Source organism: Corapipo altera, unplaced genomic scaffold (assembly GCF_003945725.1).
Source record: "Corapipo altera isolate COAL_440 unplaced genomic scaffold, ASM394572v1 44, whole genome shotgun sequence".
In the NCBI taxonomy this organism is placed as follows: Eukaryota; Metazoa; Chordata; class Aves; order Passeriformes; family Pipridae; genus Corapipo; species Corapipo altera.
Window position 1 is genome coordinate 16274977 of NW_020884880.1, and position 24331 is coordinate 16299307.

General features: G+C 35.7%; 1 protein-coding gene and 1 long non-coding RNA gene across 5 annotated transcripts in view; both read right to left on the reverse strand.

Moving 5' to 3' along the window:
- Positions 1-24331, reverse strand: part of ZNF385D (zinc finger protein 385D) — a 406892-nt gene that overhangs the window by 108172 nt on the left and 274389 nt on the right. For all 4 annotated transcript variants that reach the window (XM_027639199.1, XM_027639198.1, XM_027639201.1 and 1 more), the window contains one exon: positions 18992-19134. In XM_027639199.1, coding sequence (XP_027495000.1) covers positions 18992-19134 — 143 coding nt within the window. The remainder of the gene's footprint in view (positions 1-18991; positions 19135-24331) is intronic.
- Positions 736-15474, reverse strand: LOC113945228. Its single transcript, XR_003526998.1, has 3 exons — positions 15446-15474; positions 12571-12653; positions 736-828 (listed from the first exon to the last, which is right to left on the reverse strand). It is a non-coding gene; the product is annotated as an uncharacterized LOC113945228 (long non-coding RNA).

Sequence of the window (24331 nt, forward strand, 5' to 3'; positions counted from 1 at the left end):
TTTTTACCATCCAGTATTTACATTGCTGAATGACAGAAGTCCAGTTTTGCTACTGTGGGAGACCAATCATTCCTATAAAAACTGAAGTGAGACTTTCTATTTTTCAGCAGCAGGTAGCACTTTAGCCCATAGATTCACAGGAAAAAATATGACTGAAAAGATCCTAGGGTATGTCAGTACAAACACACAATTCAATTTTGAGAGATGTGGAGTTCTCTCTATACCTTCTAACTCATAGATAGATTTGAATAGATTTGAATATCTATTTCATCACTCTTCCTCCTGTTTGTCAGCTAGGATACCAAAATCAGCCAGAATTCAGAGGGCTTTACACATTCTGAGTTTGTTCCTACTAGATACATTTTAATTACATAGAGAGTGGGACAGTGGCACTGTCACATCATTGACACTCATGAAGAGAAATCTTGAGGAAGACCTGGAAGACGAGGAACTTATTTTGAAGATTCAGAACTGAATGATGGCATATGATGATATATTAATGAAATTAATAAGAAGGTAAATGGACATTTTACTGTGAGATTCATAAGCAGGAAGGCATAACACTAGAGCTCCTAAACTACTATGCAAAACCATAGGAAACCAGTAGTTCAGAGGTTCAGTACTTCACATTCACAGTAGCAAATGCACAGGTTGAGAGAAGACAATTAAGTTTTTATTCTTAACGCTCTTGGAGGAAGTAGAAAAATTGCCTGAGGGTCAGAAGTGCCTGTTCCGACATTCTTCTGTCTGATGTTCTCTATACAGTTACTTGCAATGCATTCCTTTTCCAAACAGGCTTTTATCACAATCACCTTGTCTAGTTTACTCCTAATGAAAAATTTAAGAGATACGCATTACTTCATCTTTTCTCAGTTAGGTGACCTGATTAGGAGGGGGGAACCTCAGTGATTACTTAACTCTCATGCTGTTCTGTTATCCATCAATGCCTACATTTATTTCAATACAGATCAAGTTGAGGAATTTTTTTTCACAGAAAAGTAAAATGGATATAAAATAAATCAAGATACATAAATCTTAGATCAGAATTCATTCCATATGAACTGCTGGATGATATGTCTGAGTTAAGAAGAAGAAGTCATCAAACTTTTTTGGTCTAATAGGTTTATGTTCCAACTCCTATTCTCTAAGAAAAGTGGATGTATTCAGCCATTTCATGTAACAGCAGGTGGTGTGATACTTGCCTCAAGGACTAACATGCTACGTCAAATGCATTATGGTAGTTCAAATGCAAAATACAGTTTGCTGAAGGTCCCACTTCAGAATGATACAAAGTTAAAATATCTATCTTATAATTTTTTAGTAATTTTCTCTAAATGCAAGAATCTTCTTGTAATGTGTTTCATTGAAACAATTTGAGACTCAGTTAGAATATGCCTAACTGATGACAACCTAAACTTAAACTCCAGGCATATTTTAGAGTGGGAAATATGAACTAGTTCTTGCAGAATTTATTTGCTGTCAATTCACTATTTATTCAGAGAAAAATGGATTGATAAGCTATTTGATTGTTTTCATTTGAGTCTGTCCTTGTTTGGCATAACCATTAACAGCATTTAACAAATCCTTGTTTCAGAAAGGATGTATGACTTCTATTTGAGGCTACAACAATACTAGGAAGTTATAATGGACACATGTACAGTCCTAAAATGTTATAACCACTACAGAGTAAAGCTAATATGTATAGTTAAATATAATATCATATCCTCATTTAGTCCCTCCCCACAAGTACTCAAAAATACACCATTTGTAAAAGACTTCGCTAATATTTTAAGACAAAAAAATCAAAAAGAATCTAATTAGTTACAGCCAACATCACTAATCAGAAATTACTAGGAAAGACATAGTTTGCATATCTATACCATTAACCCATTTCCAGACTATGTAAGAATATTTGATATCTCTGAACAATGGAGATCACTAATTTAAATCAGTTTAAAATAATGGGCACTACATTTGAGGATCTAACAATGGCCTTTTTTGAGATGTTCATATCATAGTCTTGTGCATGAAAGGAAATGCCATCTACCATTTACCCTCTGCAGAGATGAGTCTTCAGAAAGCAGATACCACACACTCTAGAGGAATTCAGGTCAATCTCTTGCTCAACCACTTATCTCCTGAAGGACCTGAAGTAAATGCCAATGTCTTTGCACTTCATTTAAGCCATCAAAGAGAAAATTAGGTGTATAGGATGCTGAAGCATAAAATCATTGAAGACTGAGATTTTCAGAAACTAGAACAATTAACAACAAGTTTTTCAGACCAGCATGGAGAGCATATTCCCATCTCTTCACAGAACAACATATTACAATAATGTGATTGTCCTGGAGTCCTTGGCTATTTTTGTCATTGTATTTAGGAAAAAAAGGGAGAGTAAATCTATCAAAAGGCAGAACACAGTTTATTGCTTGAATTTATGTGTTCATGCCAAACTCACATTGTGATAAATTTAAATTTTCTATGTGTGGATACTTAAAAAAGGAGGGTGTATGCATTGCCCACTTCAGTGGTTTCTATTTCCTACCCCTGTGAATTAATCTTTAAGTAATCCAATAAAAACCCCCTATCTTTTAGCACATTACAAACACAGCAGCCCTTCACATTGTCAGAAGGGAATACTCCATCAGTGATTAGGATAACACATCTTGATTTTACTACTGGAGGAAAATAACAAGAATGCATACCCATACCAATATGTAGAAGCCAAACCTCCTGAATCTTAATAATAATAATGTTTTTAAACTCCAGCAAAAAAAAGTTAATCAAAGAAATTTAATTTCAAACAAAGTCAAAAGAAGACATCATTTTGCAGCAGATGTTTTGGCAAGCAGAATGCAGACCAAATTCTAAGCTCTAATTGTGAGCTTCTCCCTCACAGTGTGAATTTTCCAAATTGAAAGTCTCACTGTCTAATTGAAGCGCTCAACCAGCATATGTTCTGCTCAAGAAACTGTGTGAAGTTTGAAATACTGTATATAAGCAGTGTTACCTTCTTTTGCTTTCAAGGCATCAAACCCTTGGAAATACTATTCCCTAATTTAATGCTGAAATGTAACTTCAATTACTAAGAAGCAGCCTCCTCGTGATGAAAAGACAATTTTTAAATATCCAGCAGGGAATGACGTCACAGCTTAACACAAACCACAGATTTTCATCCCTACTATATTGCTTCTCATGTTCTATCACCATACAGAGACACTAATAGGTTTTGAAGAGTTTCCATCACTAAGCCACTCATACTTCCAAGTCTGGACAGAATCAAATGAGTGTTTCTACATTTCAAGCCCTAAGATTCATAACTTTATCTGAGAGTCATCCTTTGGACTGGAGGTAGTATAGTCTGTGACAGTTTAACTCATATGTTTGACATCTTTCTTTACCCCTACTCTTTATCATTTCACATTCATTTAAAAAAATTTAGCAGAGATGAACCAAGACTACGAGCACTGGAAATCATATTTTAGCTCTCTGAAGTAAAATAGTAATAATGCAATGATCACAAACTTAGGAAAAGCACGTCTTAAGCAGATCTTAGAACATCACAATATATCTTTCACATACCTTCTTCACTTCTAATCTCTTTGTTTGATTCCTGTATTCCAGCAAGAGCTGAAGGTGGAAGGGGGGAGGGAAGGGGAGGCAGAGAGGGAGGGGGCACTTGAAGCTTTTTAATCTAACAGTATATTACCTCTCCCTATTAAAATTGTATTGCTTGAGCTGCAATATTCAGCATTTCAAGTTGGACAAAATTCTTCTGATTTGGTTTCTTCATTCCTTTCATGGTTTCTTATCTCCTCTAAACACAACACTCAGTCTCTGCTTTGTTGTAAGGCCTTTAGAATTCACAAGATGATTTAGTTTGAGAAAACTTTTCTGGATATCATCTGCTCCACCTCCCTTGTTCTCAATGCAGTGCTAACCAGCAACCTTGTTCAGGTTCTCACACGTGGTTTTGCCCAGTGAAGTTTTGAGTATCTCCTGGAATGGAGAGTCCACAGCTTCCCTGGGAAAATCAGTATGGTGCTTGACCTCACTTACTGTGAAAAATATTTTCTGAAGTTATAACTGGAATTTCTTGTGTCGGTTGGCTACCTCAAGTATAGCATTTTAAGACAGCACAGTTGGTACAGAATTTTTTGGAGATAAATGCCTCCTGTAAATGATTAATGCCATCCCAATTAAGCATCTGGGATAGGATCAGTTGTTTCTGTGGCTACCCATCTTTCCACATTACTCTGGAAAGAGCTGAATGGTTGGTTCAGATTGGACATTTTGCTTTTAGACACCAATTTAGGTCAGATACCTGTCATTCACTCTAACTTAAATTTCTGCAAGAAATGTCATACAGTGATTTGGTCATATCTGTCAAGCATGTAGAGATGAAAGAACCAAACCAGGCCTTTTTTTGTCTTTATACAGGAATGGTCTCGAGTTAAATACCTCAGACCTTACAAAAATATTTAAATATATTAATTTGAAGCACAGAGCTTTTATGTGGTATTATCATTTTGGTAAATAATTTTAGTTAATAACTGTAAATTTCTAAATGAAAATAAAGAAAATTTTGGTAATTTATTTCAATGTTATTTTCCCACTCTGTCTATTCTTTCCAAGTAAATGCCAGACAGGCATATGGCAGTCTGATTGCTTGTTCTTTCTACCATTAAGTTTAATGAGGTCTACCACCTTACTTTTTAAATCATTACATGAGTATGTATTTGAGGTGTAATACACTATTGGGTTAAGCTATCTGTCTTCATAGATCAGATATACTAATCTGCTTCTCTGTTTAATTCAGTTCCTTAATATTGATTAGAAGGCCAAATCTGAATATTTAAAATAGTTCATTTAACCATTTGTCTAAGGAGGAACCAGTGATCACAAGAGAAGTCAGATATGAATACTAAGTTAAGAAAATCTCAGTGTAATAGAGGTGGAAGGTATAGGGAAGGAGAACTATTCAACATCGCTAGAAAGACCTGTAGATTGCTTCAGTAAATCAATTCCAGAGAAATGATATAAAAACCTAAAAAGGTTATTTTTATGTGCTTATGTAGAGATGGACCTGTGAGACTGTGCAAGTACAGATCAAAGAACAACAGTAGGATTTACCTCTAATTTTAATTTTTTTTTAAATCTGGATAAAGAAATGAAAACATGCTTTTAGGCGTTAAGACATACTTTCACCTTAAGCATAACTGTGACAGATGTTCACATGAAAACAGAAATTAGGTGATGATAGCAAGCAGTCATCACTGTCAAGCCCTGATTACCCAACGCTGTTAAACATTTTTTAGCACTTGGCGGGAAAAGGGCAGGGAGTAGTTACTCATATGCACATAGGATAGAGGCATAAAAACTTTTATAGGGCAGATATCTGTAAACCTTTATCACTCGTCAGGTACATTATGTTTCCAAGCCTTCTGTGAATATTTGTCTTGGTTTCAAAACACCAACCAGAGCATGAAAACAGAGCCTTGAGGGCATGAATGCACTATCACTCCCTGTTACAGAAATGTGAAGCAAATCAGAGCACTAAAAGGGAGAAATTACTTTCCTGAAGTAAGAAGAAGCTCAGCTAGACCCTAGGAATTGTCATTAGCTAATGGGGAAGAGCAATCTGCAGAACTAGTCATGAACCATTTTACTGAAGTTACTGATCTCTGACAACCTGCCTACGTTGTTCACACCAAAGGGTGCAGCAGCATGCTGGACTTGCTCCAGATGAGGGACTCAACTGAACATTAAACAAGTGGCCAATAGCTACAGACCTTCTCAGTAATCTCTTTAGAATGACAATATAAGAAGTTGCTGGACATAGAACAGCAGTCTAAGCACACTGCCTCATCCTGCCATTTAACCATTTGAAAGGAATGAAACTTATCGATATTTTAGCAGTATTTATTTTATAAAATTCTTCACAGAGATTTAAAAGAAAGTTCCAGCTAGCAATTATTTGAATAAGCAGAAGTGAAAGAGGAACTGATAGTAATTACATTATAAGAAAAAGGATGGATGCTAAAACCAAGTTAAAATTACTCAGAATTGACATCTTTTGTGTAAAATTAATGATGGACAAAATAGATGAAATAAAATAAAGCCTAAAGATGTGTTTTAAAAGACTATAATGACAACCTGAACCTTTGAGGCTGAAACTCATTAGAGTAACTTGAATAGATTTCCTTTTGTTCTGTCTGCTTTGGTATTACTAGCTTGAGGAAGAAGCATGTCAAAGAGGCTACTTCACGCTCAGACAATACAAGGAGAAAAAAACCCAAAATAATGCATGGCTATCTTATCATCTAGAGTTGGAACTGGCTACAAACAACATCCAAATTAATCCCCAAACTCACAATGAGACCCCACTAGCTCCTGTTACCGTACAAAACTTCTCCAAGATCAAAAACTGCCTGATTGGCGCTATATGTAAGATTGGCAACTTTTATCCGATAAAATTACCAAGACTTTTAAGAATCATCACTATCAGTCAGAACGTGGTTCCTCATCAAAACTTTAAGATTGGGGTTTCTCTCTCATTCTACACTTTGAATGACCAGGAACAACTAAGTGAAACCAATGATTTTTTTATTATTATTATTACATGACAAAAGCCTAGCAAGACAGTAAATCCCTAGCATAGCTCAGAAGCCTGGAATAATGCATGTTTATCACCAGCTGTAGTCATCCAAAAAATCTGCTGATTACATAATAATCTTAAAACCCTGCATAGGTTGAAGACTTAAATGTTGTTAATGATAGCTAAAGACCAAAGCAGATGATTGTTAACCCTCTTATTTAGAAGAAGTTATAGGCTAAAGAATACACTATTGTAGTATTAAGTGGCTTTTTGTTTTACTGATTAATTTTGTGTCTTATTGAAAAGCTTAACAAATGTTTTAGATGTTTAACTACTGAACCTAAAGTTGTTCTTCACAAACTTTCTCCTGGCATGTTTTTGTCGGCAGAAATTACGTTTTAAGAAACATAGATAAAATATTACAGTGTTTACTGGGAGTCAAACTAGTATGAAGCAGAGCTATTAATCAAATCACCAAATGAATAAGGATGAGAATCTTAACGTGTTTTATACGTCCCATGTTCTGCATTTTTGAGTTTTGAGTTGGTTATGTTCTGCCTTTTTCTCATTGAACTAGAAGACAAGAAAGTTTTAATTTTATCAAAATTCACAATTCCTTCTCTTAATTGTTCATATTCAAAGTTAATGTTTTTCTTGTATTAGCACAAATGCCATTAACTGCAGAATTTTGTTTGTTTGTGCTTTCACCTGAGTTGTTCAAGGGACAATGAATTTAGCATATCAGAGAGAAACCCTTTAGCCTCAGGGACAGCATGAATTTATGTGCCAAATCTCTTGACATACCACAGCAACTTCCAAAAATATATAAAATTGAAGGTCTTTTTAAAAAGTTGAAGAGGTTTTTGAAGAAACAGCAAAAGGAAATAATTCTAAATGAAATAAAAGTTTTCCCAATCAACTGAATGTTGGGGTTCTAGCAAATGAAGAAAATACATATTGATCTTCAGATCCATAGTTTTTGTGCAATTCAGTGTAATCTGAAACACATTTCTTCGGGTTCTAGAAATTCAGCCTATTTGAAGAGAATAGGAGATATTGTCTTTATGACACTACATAGCAGACTTGAATACACAGTATTTGCTGAGGTAGATTTTACTTTTATTTATAACTTGGCTTAACGGAAAAGAAAGGCACTTCAGACCCAAAATATATGTTATCTTCTCTGTGCACAGAAATTTATGAACAATCTCCCTTCATCAGGGGATCTTTACTGAAGAACAGTAAAGTTCTACAGAAGGGTGAACACCTGTAGAACTTTGATATTTTATAGTATCTGAGTGTTTGTTCTTAAAGAAGGATTTTCTCTCATTTCAAAAGCATAGATCCTTTTTCATTTGATTTAGTTCAACGTGAGACATATTTTCAGTGAGTACTAAGGTTATTTTAATCTTTTCTTTTGAATTTAGAAGAAAAACATATTTAGGTTTCAAACAGATACAGTTCTCTAAAAGGAAAATAAATAAGAGATTTAGAGAGAATAAACTTGCTTCAAAAAGTTTCAGGAGATATTAAATTCCTGGGAAGAGGAAAGGAACTGTTCCTGCCAGGAAGAAAGACAGAAGGACTCCTCAAGTGGAAACTGGATATTATAACTTGCTTTGCAATGTTTCCACCATTACTTTTATACATGTGTGCACTAAGCAAATGCATCTTTCAAGTACCTGTAATAAGTACTGAAATATTTTCAAGTATCTCTTCTTGAAAACCTTCTGCTCTTCCTCTCACCTCTCTTCCTTGCCAAACACCATATATCCAGTATTTTCCAAACCTTTCACTGGCAGTCTCTGCACTGCCTCTCCTCTCCTAGACACCACTCTCTCATGTTACTTCCCAAACACCAACAATAGCTTTTGCTGCTTCCCAGAGCTGATAGTGCCATTTGGGAGGGCACTACTATAATTAACTCAGGCATCACCCCAGTGATTTATCTTTGTCATCTGAGTCCTAGCAACACCAATAATCTAATGGGCTGGGTCCATTAGCAAATCAGTCCATTACAAACACAAAATATGAGTAGGGTGATGGACATTTCTTCATCCACTTCCAGCTCCCACGAGCATAGCACCTTAAAAATAGTACTTAGACTTTTACTGTTTATAGTAAGTCAAAGTTAATATATTCTTATCTCTTCTTACTAGTTAGGTTACCCAAGGAAATTTTCCTATGTATGTCTCTGCTTGGACATATTAGACACTGTCTAAGGAAGGGAATGAGAAAACTCAAATTATCACATTAATATTTAAAATAAAAAAACTCTCCTTTCAATTCCATCCAGTTAAGTATGTTACCTCATGGGGGGCTACCACATGCAAAGACAATACATTTGGCTCAAGAACTTCCTAAAATACATCTCACTGAAGGCACAGTCTGGCAAGTATTGCTACTTGCATTCTCTACTGTCCTGCTCTCCCTAAGTTGTCAGAGAAAGGCTATAGGCAGAGATCATATTTTGGCTTGGTCCTGGTGTTTTAATTTTTAACCAAACATGGACATGGTGGACTACAGATAAGTTTAATGAAAACTACACAGGAATAAAGAAAGTTCTTCTTTGTTTTCTTCTCTGTTCTTCTCTGTTTTCTTGATAAATGTCCCAGAAATAACTTAAATCTATACTACCCCCCTAAAATTGTCTTCAAGTATTCCTTTCACAGACCTATTTCGTTAAACTTCAGAAACTCTTGCCATGGCCTCCATTCATTAGTATCAACCTCTCTGACACTCAAACACCCTAAGTTTCACAGTAGCAAACTATGGAAAGAAACTTCTGCTGGTCAGCTTTGCAGCAGGTTTACACCACCTCTAACTGTAATTAGGAGCATCTCCTATATATATATTTATTCTTTTATCTACCATTTTCATTAACTATTTAGTCTTCTGTCATGAGTCATTAAGATAGTTTTTACATTTAGTTCTAAACATGATTAAAACTTGGTGCTAATAATGACAGCATCACAGTTTCTTCACTTGATGATCCTTGTGGGTCCCTTCCAATTCAGAATATTCTGTGATTCTGTGATTTTATGACTGCTTTTGTAGTGGAAGGAAGCTGTACAATTTACTTAAAATTTTTTATTCTTTCTTATAAGAAATATTAGGTAAATGTAATGTATCATCTAAAACTTTTTACTTGTCACATCACAAAACATTCAATTCTGGATAAAATATGGACAAAATATAATTTTTGACAGAAAACCTTTGATTTGTACTCTTTGAAATAGTAAAATTTTATATAAATCAATGCATATAAAAGAGAAACACTGATTTCCTGAGACACGAGTTTATGTACTATTCTTCAATGAATTATTTTGATTACTAATTTAATCTATATGAATATTTACATAGTATTACTTTTAGCAGTCAGTAAAGCCAAATGAAAGATGTTGGAAAAAACCCAGTAGTTGCATGAGGATCTGGAATTCTATATCCAGTGTTACTGTACAAGTCCAACATATAACCTCTGGGGATTTTCTTCCCTTATCAAAAAATATTAGGAAAAAATAAATCAGACAGGACATGGACATTAAAGAAATATTCCATCAGAGAGTGCAACATGCAAAGACTTGATAAAAATGAGTTCTTCAGCATGTACCATTTACCAGCTCAAACTACTCTGAGTAAAATAGTAGGAAAGAGCCCCAAATCTTTTCATAATCATGCATCTTAAGACACATTCTTGAATAACAGCAGTACTGTTACTGCATGCTATGAATAAGAAATTAATGAGTAATTGTGCTTAGGATTGTATTTACTGTGTGTGAAATTACCTGTCATTTAAACACGTTTTTTTCCACATAACTTTGAAATTTCTAAGAAGAGCAAGCTACAGCTTGCAAAAAAAATAAAAAATAAATAATTCTGTAAATGGTTATTTGTCTATGTTAGCAACACAAACATGCCTTAGGCTAGAAAAATTTATGCCTTGTTTCAAATCTTTCCAGATGTCTGTTTCATCAACAGAAATAATAGTGGTTTTGGAATTGTATCCCTTTTTTTCATCCTCAGACTACATTGCTCTAAGTAATTCCCTTTCACTTTAATTGCAGGTTTTTTTAGAAGAGGTTAATAAACATCCATATTTAAACTGTAGATTTTATGGGTTATACTTAGTACATAAACCGTTAAAGTTTTATAGTCTTTGCAGAATAAAATAATCATTGATCTTTTTCATTTGAGTGCTATTAAGACAAAGGATGCAAACATCAACTGATTAAAACATCATTTAAAATGGTTTACAAAATGTTTTATAAAATTTAGTTTTAAGTAATTTTACTCATCAAGACTTGACAAATCTGAAGAGTACTTCATTTAATTTCCTTTATGAGAATGTTTTGCATGCAAAGCAAAAGTCTGAGGGACCTTCAGTCCCCATAAATGGCTGTGCTTTGGATACTATGACTTTTCAACAAGTTATCTTGACTCGCAGTTAAGTAGACTCACAGCGCAGTACCCTCCAGCAAATGTGTAAGGCAGAATGAGATAACTCAGAAAGCCTATTCTTTTGCTATTACTACTCATCAGTTAAACAAACAAGCATGTGAGGTATTTAGATCCTATTGACTGTTTTAACAACAACAAAAACCCACTTAAATAAATTTTTAAAAATACACTGAAAACAAAGCTTACTGTGTGTCATTTCTAGGTATGTGGAGTCCTTTTCCGGAGATCACTTCCAGCCTACAACACTGTTCATGAAAACACCTTCAAGTTTATACTTCATGGCCTACCGTATGGCCATTTATTTAATAGTACAGTTGTGAGCTTGTAAAAACAGGATACTTCTGTCTCAGACCTTACATTTAATTATGGACATAAGAATTGGTGGAGAATAGTTAGAAGTTCACCCACTCTCACACGGCAAAAAGGATCAGCACAAACATCTCTTCCTCAGACACCAGGTGATGAGTGACTCGAGAGTGATACACGGCCTGAAAAATCCTAGAAAACTGTGAGCTATCAAAGAGATGATGAAAGTAGACATACTATATGCTCAGCCTGCATGAAGAGTGACACCCTACCCACAATGTAAATACAACCTGCAGGGGGCCAAGTGACCACCAGCATTGAGATATCCATAAGGATCTTGAACAAGGCCACAGAGCTGAACACCAAAAGAGATGGTAGATGGTGAAGGCCAAACACAGGCAACCCTATTTCGCACATACTTACGCACTTACACAAAATAAGTCTTCCAGACAAATCAAAACAGATTAACCAAAGGCACACATTACACACCAAAAATTGGACAGCAACCAGGAAACAGGTATGGTCAAATAATTTACATCCACATTACAGTTACAGAAAGGAATTCAATGATAAGTATTTTAATGTTCAGCAAGGTGAAATGATACAAACGCAGGCTATCTTAAGATACCCTAAAGATTTGCTTCCCAGGAGAATACACATCCTAGAAACCTGAATTTATTCTGAAAGCAATCATAGAAAGTCAGAGTACCCTTGATACAAATTTAACTTAAATAAAAATAAAAAATTTTAATTGATACTTTTTATGGTGTCTACCCATTTGTATTCAACTAACTCCTTGAAGCTCTCAAGACTACTGTATTCTATGTAATGAGAGGTGACAGTTGCTCATTATAAGCATAGGAGACTGCTAATTCCCTAAGTGAAACATAATCCTAAAATTGTTCAAATAAGTTCTGAGGAATCAGAGAATGGGTTGTGTTGAAAGGGACCTATAAAGATGATCAAGCTGAATCGCCTGCCATTGACAGCAACATCCTTCACCAGATCAGGTTCTTCAAAGTCCCATCCAACCTGATCCCTGAACACTTTTAGTAGTGGGGCATGCACAATGTAATATCTTTAATAATATTTTAATATAATACAACTTAATATCTTTAATATCTTCATTAATGACGTAGACAGAGGGATTGAGTGCACCCTCAACAAATTTGCAGATGACACCAAGCTGAGTCATGCTGTTAACACACCTGAAGGACAGGATGGCATCCAGAGTGATCTAGGCAGACACAGTATTCCTGGAGATCTGGATCTAGCCTAATCTAACTCAAAACTAGAAAAAGGCAAAAGAACTTAATTTCATCATGTCTCCTGAGCTGTAAATCTTTTTTGTCTGCATCAGAGAATCAGTGTTTTACTGGTATTTCAAATAAAACCCAGGGTGCAGATTAAGGATTTAAGTGTACAGGAAATAATTCTGGCCAATTAAAATAATCAAATATTTCATACTGATGTTGATTCATTCCTATTTTGCAAGCACCAAATAAAAACATCTGAATTGCCAGGATTTTCTTGTGTTGGCTCACTCCCTAATCCTCTTCTTCTCCTGCAGACATAGTTAAACATTCTGGACAGTGATGAAAATGTTATTATAATAAAGAATTCCTCAACCCATTTGTTATTTTTCTATTTTTCCCTATTTTGAAAAACATTCAGCTCAATAGCAATAGAGATATAGACCACAAAAAAGAGTAGACCTATTTTACTTAGCTAACTTATAATTGCAGTGCTATGCAAGGACACGAGCAAATCAATCCCCCTGTTTCTAGATACCTGTAAATGAGCAGTCATGCAAAGAATAACCCCAGAAGCAATAATCTCCTCTTTCTGACAAATTAAAAATTTGGTGCACTACAGTTGTTCACCTGATAAAGGACCTTTTCATGGAAATAACATTAAAAATCAGCACAGACTATACTTTTACTGCCAAGTTCTTCTATATAGGCAGTATTCCTTTTTGATTCACATCAGACTTCGGCCACTATGTTGTCCTCCCCTCTTCTGCAAACAAAGCATTCTGACAGCATGTCATCAGTACTGAACTTAAAAGGATTTTATATGATGAGGAAAAATAGTAATGTTATGCTCCTCTGCTGAATTAACTCAGAAAGCATAAAATAGAACCACTACGTAGTGATATACAAAAAACTTGGGTTTATTTTGTAAATTTAAGGCTGATAACGTCTAAAAAAGCTAACGTATTTCAGAGTCCTCCTCCACTCTTCACTATCAAAACGCTACATCTTATTTGTAACATCCATAAAATTGGCACATCGTTTCTGCAGCACATATCTCTCTTCTAGATAAAATGACTATCCAGGACAAGAGCCTAAGGAAAAGATTTTTAAAATCTCTTCTGGCAGCTTTCTGACAGGTTTTCTCCACATTTCCTGGCATAACTCTTCCCAGAAATACTTCTCAGCAAGCAGGTTTTCTACATTGTCCATTTCTATCAGTTGTCTGGCCACGATAGGAGAAAACTATACCTAAATACACAAGCTTCACCTCTATAAATAGAGAGTGCAGCCTTTGTGCTGCCCTCAAAGCTGCTAGGATGTTACACAGGTTGGTTTTCAGGAAGCAAGGAGTACCACATTAGCACTTTAACCTGAGTTGCCACTGGTACCATAACCTATGGACAGTGGATGCCCTTTACTTCTCCTCCTTTCCCATATGGTAAACCTTTACCAGAGCAAGGTGAAATATGAAGCTCTTAATATTACACCTGTGCTAATGGCATAGTACAAACAAACAGGAAAATCAGGGAACTGAACCAGGATTACTACAGATGGATCATGGATCATTTTCCATCCATGTTTAATACAGCTCTGACATTGTCTCTGTTCTTCCAAGTCATACATTTCTAGTCAAAACTGTAAACATGTTTCTTTCCAAAGGATGCTTATTTGGGAACCTTTCCACTGGCAACAAGGCTTTAATTTGGAGTTAGGGATGGAGCTTTTCAAGCAACATTACTCTTTCTGCTTATAAGCATTTATTCAGATCATCTACATTGTATACCTCTTCCATTACTGATTATGTTAATACTACAGTCTACAAAGTGTGATAAAATATCTTTTAGAAATTTTTCAGGAAAACGATCAGCATATACTTCAAAGAATAAGCAAACAAGGAGTGCGATGAGTTGCCTGATTTTCCACCTTGTAATGGTAAATGTCTTGGATTTCTAAACTTTAAATTCTATCTCTCGGGAGGCTGAAATATATAACTCTGAGAACTTCAGAAATAAAAAAAACCTGGTTTCTGATGTATCTGTGCTTTGGAGACTACAAAAAAGATCTACATGAGATTTTTTTCCATTGGAGGGTCCATCAGCTTAGGGTTGATGTTGACGTGTTGCAAAATTAAACACTTCTTCTTAGACCAGAGCCTTATACCAGTATTTTCCTACAAGTTAATTAACTTCTATACTTTGATGCTTTGTGAAATTTCTTTGCAATGAACAGAAACACCACATATGCACATTCACATGCACTCACTCATATTTAATACAAATGCTAAAGTATTGTATCTCCAAGAACTAATTCCTAGAAACACAGAGGCTTACCGCTTCTCCCTCTGCAGATGAAAATGCAGAAGTATAAAAAGTGTTTGTTAAACAATCTCAAATATTTTTCAGAACGACAATTTAATTATTTTTCCATTCCTCGACAATCTTCAAATTATATTTAAAAAAGCTACATAAGCATTGTTTATAGTCATAGTTTCTCTCCTTCAACAAAATTTAGCCATTTAAATCCCATACAGTCGATTCACCTTTTTAGATCAGATAAACTTGCAATGAACTTGTGATTCTTCAGGGTCTGCAACAGTGGGCTGTTTTCAGTTTAAACAGCTGTGTTGTTACAATTTCTTTTTACTTGTGACTTGAGGGTATCCATTTGCTTCACAACTAAGAGCATAGCACCTACAAACGTTCAGCTAACCAGATTGTTAATTGCTATGTTTGCTTTATACTTCCTTGTATAAATAGAAAATATTCCTCCTGAAACTGAATGGTTCAAAGGTTCACGTTATCTTCCTGACATTTCTCAGGTTACTCACTTTTTACTTTTCCTTCTACTCAGTGTCTGGAGATATTCCTGATAAAAGTTTGCATACCCCATGTTATCTCCTCTAGTCTCTTCTTTGATGAAAGCTTTTGTCTTTGTGGAAACCAGTGCTGAATGTTTTCTTCAGAGGCAGCCAGCAAAAACTGAGCTAGTTTTAGAGCAAAGTCATCAGTAACAAAGAAAGTAATCTTATGTTTGTAATAAACTGAAATAGAGTAAAAATGTTATAAAATACATCTTACTATTATTATTTGCAATTCTTAAAATCACTATTTGGTTTTATCTATTAGTTCCTATGTATGTGTCTGAGATTCACCACTGGTAAGTTACTTTTGCTTTCACCTCTCCTAATATTTTTATCCAGTTCATCTGAATCCTCAAATTCCCTTAAGACTGTCTTTAGATAAAATTAGAAGCATAACTGAAATGGGAGCATTCCTCTCTAAACATACAATAGAATGTCAGCACTTCTGTCATCTGATTTCTGACTGGAATTTAATATATGAGCTGTGAATAGCTTGTGACCTGTCTATAATGTGGGATTCATCTTAATGCAGATGCAATGGAGCCAATTCCTCATTACAGTCAGAAGAGAGGAATGAGAACTTTCAGGACTCACTTCATCTCACACCAAAGTATACATACAGGTGATTGTACTGCAAGATTCCTTTATGCATTTTTCTCCATGTAAAATGTTGGAGAAATTTATTATTTTTCTCCATTATATTTTGTGAGGAAACTTAGGCTGATTAGCTCAGATACCTATGTCTATAACAACCAAACTCTCAAGCTGAGAGACCGCTTATTGTCTCTGAAACGTCTCAATTTTTACTCATGTTTCATCTTGATCATGTTGTTTTCATAAGAAGGTTGTTGAAAAGTGGCCAGTAAATGGCCAGAACTCTGGACTGCACTCTAGCCTCCTGGCAAGTAGTCTGGACATGCTGCCAAACTCATTAGTTCCCGTGAAATTGCACTAGGGTGAAGAGGTCTTTAGAAATCCATTTCCTATGACGCAATCTATGACCCTGATGTCTCAATCAAGGGTAAAGCTAATTTATGGAATATACGAGAGAGAACCTCCATTCAGGTATTCTTTTACTAATCACCTGCTTGATCTTGTTTTAGCCACAGAGTAAAAATGATTCTCCACTGATACTGCATAGGATTGTCAGTGAAGTCAATGAAGATAAAGCATTATCAACAGCTGCAATTGTTCACAAACAAGCATATTTACAAAGATCATTTTTTGATTAAACACTTGTTTTCTGTCTCACATTCACACACTGAAACCCCTGTCACACATTCTGTTTAAAGTTTAGTATGACACCTGGTTTACCTTCTCCTTGGGCTGATAATGCTCAGGAGCTGATGTGTCCCCAAAAGTTTCATCATCTTGGAAAGAATTTCTGAAAATATGCAAAACTACTCAGTTGGTCTATCCATTTGTAGATTGTTGTTAACCAGCTCCGGCATATGAGCTAAACACAGCAGCATTCAATAATGTACTGTTCACAAAGAAAATGGGAACACTGAGGATGATGTTGCATGTCAGCACATACGAGAAGGCAAAAGTCACTTTACAATGTGAAGACTATGAGCAGCAAGGCAATTCTGTTGACAGCATCCTCACACTCAGGATCAACATATTTGCCAAAGGTGGAGTTGGCAGATGGCCACACATCAGAGGAATCAATACTTCGCATGGGAACAGACTTCAGAGTGCTGTTAAATGAGCTGTGAGTCTCACTCCTCAAACCTAGGCTCACTTTACAGAAAAGCTGAAGAGATTATGAGTCTATGAAGTCCAACAACAGTGCTTATACCAAGTTATATGATACTAAGATGATGTTCAGGAATAACAGGGTTTTGATACGAGTCTATTTTTACTTTCTTACTTCCAAATTAATACAAACATGACTTCTACACTCCTCCTTCAAAATAATTAGAGTAGCCAAGCAGTCTGTACAACAAGAAAGAAAGTGGAAATTTATGGAAGAACAAAAGATTAATAATTATTAAAATTTATCATTACATTCCATTTCAATTATGTAGAGTTAAACAACGAGCAAAACAATCTGAAGACTCTGAACTATATAAAATCCTGAGAAAAAAATATCAGAAATTCTAGTAGACATCTTTTAAAAATTCAGCCGGTTGCATTAACTACAAACAGTGATCACAAAGCACAACTGGTTAAAAGACCCCAACCCTAAAGCACACTAAACAAGTCTAAAGTTTTATCCATTTCATTATGAGTTATCAGTAACTTGGTTAAAACTAGCACTTTTTAAAACCTTGCTGCATACCTACACACTTTTTAAAATTTGAAAAGGTTTTTTTATAGTAGTAATTTTTTGAAATATTGTTTCTCTGCATTTTAAGAGTTAAAGTTATAGTTTCTCTGATCATTATTAATGCTGTGAATTACTTGAATTCAAGACTGTATAGTTTTGACAGTTAATTTTAACTAGTTGAAAGAAAAGTGAACATTCATGAAAGGCAAAATATGAACAATTAGTTATGGAAATCTGCTATTGATTATGACAAATCGCTCCTAGAATACCCATTCTAGTTCTTTTACTACTCTTAATTACTGTGATTAAGATTTCTGCACATCAGTTAGAATTGTTTTGGTACAGCAAATTCCAATCCCTCTGTGTCTCTCAAAGTACGTAAGCACACATGTTCTTAAGGGTTTTTTTTCTATATCTAGTATATGTAAATAAGGAAAAAAATTTCTAAGAGTACATAAAATTAAAAAGGGGCATAATTCTATAAAGTCAAAATTTACATAAACCCAACATAGGCTTTTTTTTTCTTTTTGAGCATTAATTATCTCAGACAAAAACGGGAAAATTGAAACATTCATGACATGTCAGCAGCATAATTAAAATACCTAAGGATGAACAAGATGTCTATCATCATACATAGCATGAGTAAGTAAAAAAAATTATTAAAGAGAAATATATTCTAAGATAGATTTAAACCTAGGACTTGAGAAATAACCTATCTTAATGTGAAAAATATACCCTGGATTGTTTTTCATTGAATACCTCAAATATCAGCTAACACTGTTCTCATTCTTACTTTAATTACCCTGAGAGCATTTGCTTTTGTAGCCTCTGTAAATTCTTGGTATTTCTCAGGAATGCTGTTGGAGATGAGATGTAGAATACCATCGCTCTGAAACTTTCACTCTCTGAGAGTTACAGCAAACTGTAAGTTAGCGAAACTCTTCATATCCTAAATTACAGTGGGAAACTCACAAGCCCTGGGAATGAATACAGCCTGAAACTTTTTTGTGTGTCACTTGGGATCATATAATTTTTTCCTCCTACATTACTTCTGACTAACACTCAGGTAGGCTTTAATTTATGGCCTAGCAGTGTGTCTGAAAGAGCTATTTGGCCCTCAGTAAGGGAGAGGATATTCCAGCTTTAATAGAGTACATAAAATTCTACTTTGTGCCCTCTTGAGTCTTCCATGGAAGCTGTGGCTCACTGAGGTGGACCATAACTGTTAGGAGTGTACTTACTGCATTGAAGTTGGGGAAGAGATTGACTGCTGCAGCAGTGTCCAGAGGAAATGGAAGAAACGGTTTAATATCCAGCGATGGCTGCAAAGGTGGTGCAGGAGGACGCACTAGGGCTGGAAGAGCAGGGCTCTGGCATGTGCCACCTGCATATACAAAGAGACAGAAGGTATTCAGCAAGTACTGTGATTGGGGGGAGGGAAGCCAATACAAAAAAAACAACATTGAAAAGCCAATATTGGATCAAACAAATACATTTTTATTAGTCCACAAATAACTGCATTACTGAAAAAAGTATAGCTGACTCAGTGACTATTGGTTACAATTCTTTGTCAGTAATTGCTTCAGGTGTCAGTCTATCATTTTAAAAATTAGCTCACAGACCATTTATTTCCATGGATTGTCTAGAACAATAGTCCAGCATACATCTGACGTCCCTTTAGAGTTTCAGCTAGTCTCATTCTCCTATATATAACTTCAGTGCTTCATCCCTACTCTGTTGCTCAACCCTACAAAGGCAGACTACTCCAAAAGAAAAACAACTTCAGCTCAGTAAGTCATGTCATTTGCAGACTTCTGATTTTTTAAGTAAATGCTTGCTCATGAAGCTAACAGCTTCAGTTTCAACATAAACCTCACAAACATGACATACCTTGTCACCTCAACAGTTGATTGATACAAATCTAAAAATCCAGACAATTTCAACAGCCACCAAAATTCTGTTTGTGGGAAGGTACCGATGAACACTTTCTGCTCTTTGCAAGGGTTGGAGATCATTCAGACTCTGTGCAGCAGAAAGCTCCTCCCAGCTAACCACCAGCTCTGTGGGAACGTAATGCAAATGAAGAAATTCCCTTGCATACTAATAAGGTGTTACCTGCTTGCAGTGGACCCTATTTTGCTCATTTGTTTGCCCCTTGCCACAAGCTGGAAGGATCCAAGCTCATTCTCTCCTTTCAGTGTCTCCTATGTTTTGGTGGCACTCCAAAACATCAATTCCCTGTTAATTAAAGACTATTTGGATCCTAGGAAACTGTTAAAATATGCCAGTGTTCTTCTAATCTGAGAGGCACACAACAGACTGTAAAAACTTTCTGGTAAGAGTCCAAGAAACAGTAAAAAAAAAAAGTAAGGGGAATTTTACCCCACTCCCTGAACAGACACAGTCAGACAGATCAACAGAAGGGAGAGATCCAAAATCTGTTTCTTTTTTTCCTCTCATACACACAGACACTTCATTAGACAAGTTGCATACATTCTTTAAGAGCCCAAATATAAAGCAGTCAAAATGATATATGGGATCTCTCTGTATTTGGCCAGCAAATCTGCTAACAAGGTTTGTCATTTTATGCATCTAATTGGTGGCTAACAACAGAGGATTTAATTAACCAGTGCAGAAGATCATTCAAAGTTGTGCTTCTAGGTATAAAATCAGCTGGAGCCAAATTCTGAAAGACTGTATTTTTCGCCAACTTTCAATGCCTTCATGAAGCATTTCACTAAGAATCACTGGAAGAAAAACCTTACTCACTAGTAAATTAAAGGTATTGGATTAGGGTTCACTCGAGTCTCATGATAGGTTTTTTCCCCTAGAGTAACTGCCATTTTTGGAGTAATTTCTACATTTACCTGAATGCAAGTATATAAGAAATCATTCTTTTAATGCAGCAGCTGAGAATATAGGCAACCGAAAACCAGAGGGCAAGCAGCTCTGATTTCCACAGCTCACTAGCATAGAATCCTCAAGGTATTTTATGGTTGCCATTGGTTTCAAAATTGCTACATTCCCATGGCATTATTACAAAAACACAGTAAAAATAAATTTAACAGGTCAGAATGGTGATGAGGTAGTGTAGAACATGCCAATCACACCCTTCCTGAATAGAAAAGACCCATAAAGGTATTTTTTTACACGCTGGAAATACTTATCTTTTCTCATCTAAAGCTTTTACAGATCATGAAGTGAAGAAGTCACTCCTATTAAAAAAAAGAATAAGAAGTGTCCAGATTGCACCTGAGATTGTAGGGAATCACATAGAAATTTCAAGGTGAGCATTTTCCTGGCAATAGCAAAGAATTTGAAGCTGATTAAACACTTTATAACTCAAAAATGCAAATTGAAACTGAACTGAGAAATATCAGCTGTGCTTGGGGACGCAGTTCACTGGGTGTATTATCTCAGTGCTATGGAGGAGGGTCTCATAAGTTCAGATTACGTAGAGCAACAGCAGTAGTATCCCATACTTTTCTAGGATACCAAGCCATGAAGGATGAAATATTTCTATTCTGTGATCCTTCCCTCTGGCATGACTCGGCACTCACGCACCTGCTGCTGCCAGCCAGTGCAGCGCAAAGTCATCTGGGGACGAGAACACGCTTTAAATGGAAAAATTCAGCCAGCTCTGCAGGACCTTGGCTGGGACTCAGAGCCTCTGGAACACAGTTTAAAATCTACCACAGTCCTGGCTACAGTGGTACAGAAAATTAGTATGTTCAAGAACACAGCTGCTCTCTGTTTTTTCAATAGTGTCAGACATGTCCCTTAATGCTGGAGCATGTGAGAGGCATCATGAAATTTGAGGTTTTGCTTGCAAGAAATTCTCTAATGTTTATGGTTGAAAAAATTAGCTTTTATTTCCATTTGACATGCACAGAGTTGTAGTCTAGAATCCACAGCAGAAAAACTGAAGCAATGGAAACCATTTTTGTGACTCAGTTTAACTGATGAACCTTTGGACAACCTTTGAGAATACCAACGTTAACTATTTCCCACCTAATCCATTAGCAGAGTGATAGAGAGGGGTAGAAGCCCACTGGGAAGAGTTCTTGAAGAGCATACACAGATAAATTCCAAGTGTTACTGAACATTGGATCTCAGCGAGGAACCATAACAATTACTTAAGACTCTTTTGGTGTTCTGTATGATAAGCTTCTACACAAAGACTTCTATAGATTTCCCTATGCACAAGGAACACTGCCGATCAACAAAATGAAGATGAAGGTTCAATGTCAGTCTTTTCACAAACTTCCTTCCAGAAAGGTTTGGGTAACATTGACCAACAAAATTAGGATAACATCCCACCACACTGATGTTTTTTTTCCACAGCCTGTGCTTGGTGCTCTGTGTTATTATTACCTGAAGTTCACATAGACAACCTTGTCAAAAACTAGATGCATGCATGGCCTGACTCAAGATAGTCCCCCCCCCAAATGTAATTACATTTTATAAGTAGGGTGCTACAATTACTTAAAATGGGAGGTTACTAATGTATTTTCTAATTCCAGTGTTACAAGTTACTGATACCATAGTCTAAACACTAAACTCTTAAGAGAAAAGGGCATCAAATCTTAAATGGGACGTGAACATTCAGACATTTGAGAAGTTTATGTTAATATTTTTACCTTAATTTTCTTTGTAGGAAGCACAAGCATAACACAACTTAGAAGATTAAGTAGCTCAGCATTTTGACCAAATTTGAAGCAATCATTAATTTCTTCAATTTTCAGGCAATTTAAAACACAGGCAAGACAATCTCTTGGACAGAGGCAGTGGCAATACATCCAAGGTAAGTGTGAGCATACAAGTTTGAAGAAAAGCTCACCACAAATCTTTGCAACTTCCTATATCACATTGAGACAGTTTTTGAGAACTTCCCCAGCATCAACCAAACTGTGTATTTTTACATATGGATGCAGTTCTGTGTCTCCAGCTGAGACTAGACATTTTTCCCTACCCTAGGTAATCTGGGTTGCAATACAATGTTATGTTCTAGGCACAGACAGCCTACATGGTACAAAACCATGTGTCCAGCATGAGGTTCATGCTCTTGGTGGCAGACCTCAGTCAAGTGGTTCTCCTTCTGAAACCACCAGTGATATGAACTTCATCACCACAACACCTTTCTTGCCTAAACCAAGGGAATATGACAAAAACAGATGAACAGATGATTCCTGCAAGTTCCACCTCAAACTGTGCATTCCACAAGAAATTGCCATATTTTATTTGTTTTGAGTCATAATGTGTATGAATATTTGCATCCATCCTGTCCCTCCCCCCCATTGTGACTTTAAAAACCATGTTTCACTATGGAATTGAGAATAGATTTAAAAATGAGAAGTCATATCAAAAAAAAAGAAACCATGTATCTTAAAAATGCTAAAGTTTTGATCTCAGAGATTTTTTTGGGGGTCACAGTTCTTTACAAAAATTTAACACCTTCTGGCAGAAATTTTGCTTTCAGTGAAATAGCATTTACTGATAAAAAATCTTCCCATGTAAATTTTTGTGCCCAGTTCACCTGAAATATTCCTTGGATCAGTTCTAGGTAATGAGTATAAACAGCTGTAAGTACTGACTCTGAAATCTGGATTAAGGGAACCACAAAGACTGAATATGCACAAAGGAAACAAAAGAAAAAGCAAGTTTCCTTAATTTGTCTCAAGGAGATCAAGATCCCTGTTCCTCAAGTTCCCTAATAAACAGCTCAACAATTTGGCTACTACATACTGCTATATTTTGTAACTTGGCTATAGAGAAAGATATGTTACATCTTTTCCTGCATAGTTTTTCCTCATGCACACTCTCATTCCCAATCCTTTTAAACTCAACTGCAGGTCTAGTTTCCAGAAAAGGAATCACAAGATCTGTTATCAAATAGTCTCTCCTAAGGAAGAAGCTAGCCCAGATTTTGCAGACACAAAAATGTAGATAATTTTTTGCAATGCATTTGGAACTTAGAGGTATGTAAACTGGGCAGGAACTCCTAAACTAATACCCCATTAATCTAAATCTTTTGCAGTTCTTCTATCGCTATTACCACCATAAACACTGAGTGAAAAAGCAAATCTCTGCAGAATTCCATTATCATTCCTCGTTACTTTGAAATTTTTTCCTTCTGGCCATGTGTACAGCCATTTTGAATACCACAAAGACACTAAACTACAATTTCCCTTCCTTCCTGGAGTCTGAGTTGGTTTGCAGGATAATAATATGGTTTCTCCAAGATATGGATATTTCCATGTTTTCCACCCCATCCCACACCTCTCTCAATATTTCCATGATAACTTATTTGAGTTCAAAACAATACTCACATTTTACCTTGGCAGAAGCTCAGAGAACCTTTCAGCTGGTATGACTCAGTGGACAACTCAGGAAAACACCACTTAAAAGTTAACTTTTAGGTAGTTTTAAAAGATGACTTCAAAAGATATCATTAATATTTTTTATATAGGATCCTAATACTTGACAGTTCACATGCAGTAAACATTAAAATGTATCCTAGAAAGCCGAATCCAAACCAGGATTTTTTCCTAGAAAATTTTCAAGAACACTGACTCAGGTTA